The sequence below is a fragment of the Ranitomeya variabilis genome, chromosome 1 (assembly GCF_051348905.1).
Source record: "Ranitomeya variabilis isolate aRanVar5 chromosome 1, aRanVar5.hap1, whole genome shotgun sequence".
NCBI classification, from domain to species: Eukaryota; Metazoa; Chordata; class Amphibia; order Anura; family Dendrobatidae; genus Ranitomeya; species Ranitomeya variabilis.
The window spans coordinates 772,780,133-772,788,856 of NC_135232.1; the positions used below are offsets into that span (position 1 = coordinate 772,780,133).

The window sequence follows — 8,724 nt, forward strand, 5'->3', positions numbered from 1 at the left end:
GGGATATGATGTTGGATCCCTTTTACCTGCCCAAAATCTAGGGGGTGTTTGCTAAAAACTCGCTCGTACTCATGAACCACCCTGTAGGCCCCCTGTTTCTGGTGAGGTGGGGTAGAGTCAGTGCCCACGTGTAATTCCCGACACCAATCTTTCGGTTGCCCTGCAGAACCGTTGTTCTCCGCCGGATTGGACGGGACCAAGGGCCCAGGTGCCTGTATCACACTACTATTAACAGTAAACAGTTTGGCAAGTGTGGCATATTTGGCTAGCTGGACTTCTTCCTCCCCGCAATTGAGAACACGTACTGGCACCCTCCCCTTGCGGACGTCAACCACCCCTCTAGCTGTCAGGAGGGTAGGCCTATTATCCGAATATACAGGTTCTACCAGGGCCTGATAGTCTTTACCCCTGAGGCCTATGGCTGCCCGACACCATATTAGCATTTCACTCCTGGGGGGTATCGCAATGGGGTTTGAATCACTCACTGTGACATGACCAATTTCACCATCAGTCAGCTCCACCTGCTGTCTTTGCATCAGGGCCCTGATTTCTTTTTGCAGGGCACGTTGTTCGCTGTAGCCAGCTGTTTCTGCTACCTGTTGTAATAGGACAATAACTTCTGCAAGACAATTTTCTATAACATTAGTACCAATGGTCATCATGGGATTACATTCACGGCGGTCAATATCAACAATTACAATCCCTTGGGCCTTCAATTCCACCCGCCCCACTTTGATGGTGACCTCTTTATACCCCACTTGTGGCAATGGCTGACCATTACTGGCTATTATGGTGAAATCGTCATCGGGGCCACGAGTAATATCGGTGTCCTCCCAATACCGTTTATAAAGCACGTAAGGCATAGTCGTCACCTGAGAACTGGTGTCCAGCAAAGCATTCATAGGGATACCGTCGATCACAATAGGAAGAACTGGTCGCCCTCCAATGTATTTGGCTCTCCAATGCTGCGGGCCTGATCGTCCTACTCCTGGGGGTTGGCCCTCTGCCCCAGGGGTTGCTCGTTTAAATGACAGTACCTTGCAAGGTGGCCCACCTGATGACAGCGGCAGCAGATAGGTCGTCCGTCCCGATGAAAGCGATTGTCGTCCCTGCCTCTGGTCGGCGGAGTCCTCCTCTGTCGCATCCAGGGGACATCCTCTGGTCTGGAGGCCAGCTGGATCTTCTCCTTGGGAGCCTCTTGCAGGGATTGGACGGTCCGGGCTAGGGCAGCAACGCTCTTGGTCAGCTCCTGCATCTGGAGGCGGAGTCCTGCGGGGGAATCGTCCTCTAGGATCTGGGCATCGGCCTCGGCGGCGACTGGGGCATCCGACGCCACTTCCTGGTGGTATGTGAGAGCTTGACGCCTGGGAGGCACTGGACGGCTGGGTTGTCGCTCTTGTAGCGCCTGGATGGCTTTATCCTTGAATTGCGCAAAAGTCAGGTCTGGATTCTGCATGGCCAGGAAGTGCAGTTGACCCCTTTGGTGGCTGCACAGGAGCCCCTCAATGAACCGCTCTTTCAGGAGTTTATCTTCATCTTGCATGCTGCCGGGGTCACTCTGGTTGATGGCCCGCAGCGCCTCCTGGAGGTTAAGGGCATAGTCCCGTAAGCTATCCTGCGGCCTCTGTTTGCACCCATAGAAAGTCAACTTAATTTCCGTAGCGGTGCGGGTGTCAAAGATGGCTTTGAGCTTTGCAAAGATCTGCTGTGCAGTTCCCTTATCCGCGGCGGGCCAGGACTTCACTTCTCTCAGAGCCGCCCCAAAGAGTTGGCCTGTTATCATATGAACTTTCTGAGGCTCTGTCAAGGGATAGAACTCGAGCAGGCTGCAGATCCCCTCTTTAAAGTCAGTTAATGTATGTGACTCTCCAGAGTATCGCGGGAGCCAGGCTGCTCCAGGTAAGTACGGCATGGAGAAGGGCATTATAGCTGTTGTAGCCGCAGCAGCCTCCGGCTGGCGGATAGGGGCGCCGAGCTCTGCGGCAACCAGCTGTGGTACAAGGCCCGCGGCTGCGTCTACGGCGGGGCCCGAAGGTGCCTCTGGGTCTACGGCTGCGACCGCCGCCTCTGCTCCCCCAGACTCAGACATGGCCGCACCGTCCCCCTGCTAACCTGCTGGAAGTTGGTGTTCCTCTTCCGGGATCATCGCTTTACCGCGTCTTCTGGTTCCACGCTCTTTTTGACCGGCTCCCCCCACGAAGCTATGGCTCCTCCCTTCGTGCGCGGCGATGGCGGATTTTGGCGGCAAATGGCAACACACAGTCTTTGCAATAAATCACGGTTCAAGCACAATTCAAACACAGTTCCAAGGCACACATGACCTGATTCTTCAGGCTTAAGTAGATCCTGTTCGTGACGCCAAGTTTGGAGCACCCCCAGACGCAGGGCCGTGGGGTACTCGGTACCGGGCCTCTCTGTCTCTGTCTTGGGATCATCACGGTGGCTAGACCCGGTCCGTGACCCTGCTTAGGGGCGTCCAATGAAAGGTGTGATGGTGGTGCGTGGTGTAGGTCGCGATGAATAGCGAGGACACAGGGTTGCAGTCTCTTTACCTCTTTACTGAAGGCTTCAGGATCCTCAATCCAGAGCACTGCTAACAGGGCTGGCTGAGACCGGCCGGTCCGAAGGCACATCCAGAGTTCCCTTTGCAGGTGGAAATCAGTGCCTACCTTCTAGCGCCTGTGTGTTGTAGTTCTTCCCTGCTGAGCACCACGGGATAGTCCTCACAACTGCTGTGTCTGTTCCTGATGTTCTCTTTCTCCGTCCCCCAGATGATATGGCTAGGACGCACCCGTATGACGGGGTAGGCCTGGAGTTATTCTGGGACCCTAGAGACGCCCCTCTCCCACAATTGCCTCCTTTGTCTTCGTTAGGTGATTTAGGTGAGACAGCCAACCTATAGTTATCTGTCCTGCCGCTGTTTGAAGTAATACGTAGAGTCCCTTACTTCCTCGGTGCTCCGGCCACCGGCTACGCGCCTCAGAAGGATGTTGCCACGGTCTTAAGGGCACGACTCCTTCTGGTTCTATCTCCTCTGCGCTGAGATCTCACTTCTCACTTCTCCGCAATATACTCCGCTTTCATGTCCTTTCTTAGGAGTCTGCCGCTGTAACACTCAAGCACGGCTCCGTAACGTTCTGTCTGTCCTAGGCCGCTGTCAGGATCCCACCCCTGACAGGTCCTCTCTCCAGCTCTCCCTAGCTTTCTCCCTGACTTCCTGTCCAACCCCCAGTTTTACCAAAGTGTGAGGAGTGGTATAATAGATAGAACCACCCCCCCTGGTGGCCGGAGTGTGGAGTGTAGTGTGTGTCTGTGATACCTGGTCAGGTGAACTCTTTTAGTGCAATCAGACGTAACATCACTCCCCTTAGTGGCAGAGTGACATTACTGCAGTGACCAGGACTCTGGGGCGCTGCAAAAGCATTTTCCTATCGAACGCATGTGCATAAAAAGCACAAACGCATGCAAACATGCATGCAAAAGCTGTGTTTTTTGCCATCTTGCGTGAGCTAATGAGGAAAAAAAATGCTACGTTAGCATGGGTTTTTGCATGCATTTGCGGTTGCGGAAACTAGTCTAACACTTGCCACAAAGAAGCACCAAATCAGCCTAAACAATACCTGTAAGCTTCTGCACAGAAACCCCCCCCCCCCCACAAGGTAAATCAAAATCAAAAGAACTGCTGAAGCAATGAAAAGGACCACCTAGAGCAGGTCCATGTGGGAGGGCAGACTCATGGGGGAGGGGAGGGAATATGACCCAACGCGTTTCGTCGTTACCAGGACGGCTTCATCAGGGGAAGTGAGCAATTGTGTCAATGGGAAGTGGTCAATCCTGTGGCTTTCTGTTTGCGTCTTCCCTCATCTCTTCAGGTCCCCAACGTGTTCCATAAAGCTCTTTTGAAACCGTTGGGGTCGTCGTTAGGGGGGTCTTCTTCTCCTTCGCCTCCTGTCTCGGTGGATGGTCAGACTGAGTATGAGGTGGAACATGTTGTGGATTCCCGCATGGTTTATCGTTCTCCGTTCTCTTCAATATCTGGTTCATTGGAGGGGTTACGGTCCTGAGGACCGGTCATAGGTTCCTGCTCGATCAGTCCACGCGGATCGATTGGTTTGGGCCTTTCATGCTCTGTATCCTGAGAAACTTGGGGGTCTGGTGGCCCCCCATTGAGAGGGAGGTACTGTCATGATCCAGGTCGGGGTTTGCGTTCATCTTGTCTCTCCCAACCACTGTTGTCAAAAAAGTTTTCATTTTTATCGAATTATTATTTGTGGTGTGCACTATATGCAGTGGTCCTTTTTTCTTCTTCCTGTTTGCATACTCTTTTGTTACAATGTGGGGCTTGCACGGCGACTCTTCCGGTCTACGCTTGTGGTAAGCTCCTGTCCCCTCACTTCATCTCCCTCTGGTGACTGGTAATGGTACTGCATCTCTAGCTTCACGACACCGTGACAGATATCTGTTCTTTTTAACATATCCCTCCAAAAATCTCACATGGAAATTAATTGAGTATTTTATTTAAAGTAAACCTTTTTCATACTGCCCAAACCGAGGACAGCATGAATTAGAGCCTGGCTGCACAATTGCATCCAAGTATATTGCATTTTCCCCTGAAACACTCTGGCTTTTCAGAGCAGTTCTTTAAAGACTTGGCTGGGCACTATAGGACTAGTCCAGCTAATCCCCTGGAGGCAATCTTTTCGGTAGATCTTTTCACATAATCATAAGGGAGTTCATTCACATTAGATGATGCACAGAATTAAACGACCACCAGCCAGTAACATGTTTGCTGGCCAGCGGTCATTTACGGTAATTGCTTATTTACACAGGCTGACCCCACTGGAGATGCTCACTGGAAATCTGTAATAGGTCATTCGCTGTGCATAGGTGGCCATTGTTCTCAGAAGTGCTGGTCCTGTTTACATAAGACAATGCATTGCCAAGAATGATGATATTTTTTGTGCAAACAAAGGATCATTTCACCTAGGTTATAAGCAGCCTGTTTAGACTGCACAATTATCGTGAAACAAACATTCCTAAGAATGCTTGTTTTTGATAATCTTGCGGGGTAAATTAACCTTTCCCCTTGGAAAAAGAAAAATATTAAGAGGGGCAGAGAAGTCATATTCGCTTTAATGAAACTAGAAGGCTAATGAAAACCACCACCGCCAGAGGTTCCGCACCCTGACCTTCTGTCTTTTCACCATTATCCCATAGAATGTAAGTCTGCAAGGACAGGGTCCTCTCCCCTCTGTACCAGTCTGTCATTGTAAATTTGTGTACTGTAAATGATATTGTAATAATTATAGGGGATAACTCAGGAGACTCTTTGCGTGGAACAAGACAACTACAGGACACAGTTTTATAAGTGGTAAAGTCTATATTATCACACGGTGATTCAAACAGGTGCAGAGAGAAACTCAAGTCCACAACACTTGGTGCAAATATCAAATGCAGCTCAGCAGTCTATAGGAAACTTCAGAGGAAAATGCAATCACGCAGAAAGTCTATGAAGCACAATTATTCTTGAGGATACTTGACACGAATAAGTCCTTGCTTAGTCCACAACACAGATAGATATGCTTATAAGGCAGTTCAAATAATATCTTAGCTCAACCAGGGAGGTCTGGGTAATAGTCTCAGGTTCTTGCAGAGCAGAAACAGCGTACATGTCCAGCAAATGCAGATGGAAGCAAACACGAGCAGCAGATGAAGGAGGATTACTGGAACTGGTGTATGCAGCAGGAACTCAGAGCAGAGTAGCAGGATAACCCCACAGGTTCACTGGAGCAGGTATATAGCCAGGGAGTCACCAGAGGTCAGGAGCTGGATACAAGGCAGAATACTCTAGCACAGACTGAAGGCTGGGGTGGAGTTTTATAGCAGGAAGACACAGTGCACATGAGACCAAAAACGCCATCTTGGAAAAGGGCAGTAATGCACAAAAAGGTAATAAAAAATGTTCAGAGTCCTGACATTACTCCCTCCTTAGAAGCGGCCTCAGGACGGTCCTGGACCTGGTTTCTCAGGGAATCTCTGATGAAAACGAGAAATCTTCTGTTGGTCATTGATGTTTTCCACAGGTTCCCAAGAGTCTTCCTCAGGGGGATATCCCTGCCATCTTATCAGATATTGGAGCCGATTCCTGCGAATCCTGGAATCAACAATTTCCTCCACCACAAATTGTTCTTGCCCATCAATCACCACAGGCTGCGGAGGTGGCACAACACGTCCCTTGAAGGTATTAGGAGATACAGGATTTAGTAAAGATACATGAAAAACTGGGTGTACCTTCATAGTCCTAGGCAGCTTCAGCCGGCAGGCCACAGAGCTCACAATACCGTTGATCTTGAAAGGGCCAATGAATTTCTGTCCAAGTTTTTGTGAAGGAACGTTTAACTTCAGATTCTTAGTTGCTAACCACACGGAATCTCCTACCTTGAACATGGGTGCAGGTTTACAGAATCTATCAGCCGATCTCTTATAACGTTCTTGAGCTGTGGTCAGGGATTCCTTCAGAACCTCCAGATTTTGCCTCATCGCAGTCAGCCTTTCCTCCACTGCCGGAACCGGAGAATTAATTGGAGACCTAGGTAAGACAACACCAAAATTATATCCACCAAAAAAAGACCATGAAGGAATATAATTGTACCACCAAAAAACTGCCTTCACACAAAAGGTCAATAAAACCAAGGTAACTTTATTAAACAATCAGAAAAAATAAAATATACATATAAAACACAGTGGGCATACACCAAAGCACAGGAACAGGCGGGCAACCCAGATATGAGCCCCATAAAGTAGTAACATCATATAAATCTCAATCCAATCATATTTTGACATACCAAAAGATAATAGATGTGCAAGTGACCATGTACAAAATATGCAAATTGATAAAGTGATAACAGTAACACCTAATACATAACAATAACGATATAGTTACCAATGGGGTACTCCTGGGGGACCCACCAACACCCGACGCGCGTTTCGTACCGAAATGCTTCGTCTGGGGGTGAAGCATTTCGGTACGAAACGCGCGTCGGGTGTTGGTGGGTCTCCCAGGAGTACCCCATTGGTAACTATATCGTTATTGTTATGTATTAGGTGTTACTGTTATCACTTTATCAATTTGCATATTTTGTACATGGTCACTTGCACATCTATTATCTTTTGGTATGTCAAAATATGATTGGATTGAGATTTATATGATGTTACTACTTTATGGGGCTCATATCTGGGTTGCCCGCCTGTTCCTGTGCTTTGGTGTATTCCCACTGTGTTTTATATGTATATTTTATTTTTTCTGGTTGACCTAGGTAAGATACACGGATGATAACCTAGATTGGCAAAGAAAGGTGTAAATTTAGTGGAGGCGCTCTGAGAATTGTTATATGAAAATTCGGCTAACGGCAGCAACTCCAACCAATCATCCTGGAGATGACTGACATAGCATCTTAGATATTGCTTCAGCGTCTGGTTGGTACGCTCAGTCTGACCATTTGTCTGGGGATGGTAAGCGGAAAAGAGACAGACATTAATATTGAGTGCAGAGCAAAACCCCTTCCAGAATCTTGAAGTGAACTGTACTCCACGGTCAGAGATGATCTCATCCGGAACCCCATGCAACCAAAAGACATTCTGTATAACCAAGTTCACTGTATCTTTAGCTGAGGGGAGGCCGGTGCACGGAACAAAATGAGCAGCTTTAGTCAGGCGATCAACTACCACCATGATTGTATTCATGCCCCCCGATGTAGGCAGCTCCACAATAAAGGGCCGGACGGAACAGGTAATGGTTGTAGAAGACCCGTAGGTGCCACATGAGTCTTGTAACGAGCACATACCTCGCAAGAGAGAACATAGTCCTTGGTATCCTTCAGGCAAGTTGGCCACCAGAAGAATCGGCTCAGGAACTCTTGTGTCTTCTGTACCCCCCTGTGACCAGCCAACTTGGAGTCATGTACCAACTTGAGGATCTGCAGACGGACGACCTCAGGGACGTAGATACGTCGATCTCTGAACCACATGCCACCCTTAAAGACAAGATTAATATCCACAGGTGGGTTGGCCAGAAATACATCACCGTCATAGGCCTCCCTGCACTCCTTCCACAAGTCCTGATCGTGGATAACTCCGATGAAATTGGCATCAGATAGAATGGTCTTGGACGGGGCTCCAGGTACGGAATCCGCAGCATGGATTCGGGATAAAGCATCAGCCTTCCCATTACGAGAACCTGGACGGTAAGAGATAACAAAGTTAAATTGATTTAAAAATAAGTTCCAACGAGCCTGATGAGGAGAAAGACATCTAGCGGATCTAAGGAACTCTAAATTGCGATGGTCAGTTAGCACTATGATCTGTTGTGTAGCTCCTTGCAGATGATGCCTCCATTCTTTGAAAGCCGCAATAATAGCCAGCAATTCCTTGTCTCCCACGTCGTAATTCTTTTCTGCTGAGGTTAGTCTACGGGAAAAGAAAGCACAAGGATGTAGCAGACCCTTCTCTCCAGTTCTTTGGGAGAGAATAGCCCCCAAAGCATTATCAGAAGCGTCCACCTCCACAATGAATGAAAGTGTTGGATCTGGGTGTATCAACAGCGGTGCTGATGTGAGACAGATCTTAAGCCGATCAAAAGCTTCTTGAGCCTGTGATGACCACTTAAAGGGCTTTTCCTTCTTTGTCAAGGAAGTAATGGGACGGACAATATCAGAAAAATTTCGA

At 48.5% G+C, this 8,724-nt stretch overlaps 1 protein-coding gene across 1 annotated transcript; it reads right to left on the reverse strand.

The window, feature by feature from the left end:
- Positions 1-6,000: 6,000 nt before the first annotated feature.
- Positions 6,001-7,396, reverse strand: LOC143798798 (chromobox protein homolog 5-like). Its single transcript, XM_077281126.1, has 3 exons — positions 7,313-7,396; positions 6,439-6,589; positions 6,001-6,234 (listed from the first exon to the last, which is right to left on the reverse strand). Exons 2-3 carry the CDS (start codon positions 6,538-6,540, stop codon positions 6,001-6,003), a joined length of 336 nt encoding a protein of 111 aa, XP_077137241.1. The 5' UTR covers positions 6,541-6,589; positions 7,313-7,396.
- Between the last annotated feature and the right edge of the window lie 1,328 nt (positions 7,397-8,724).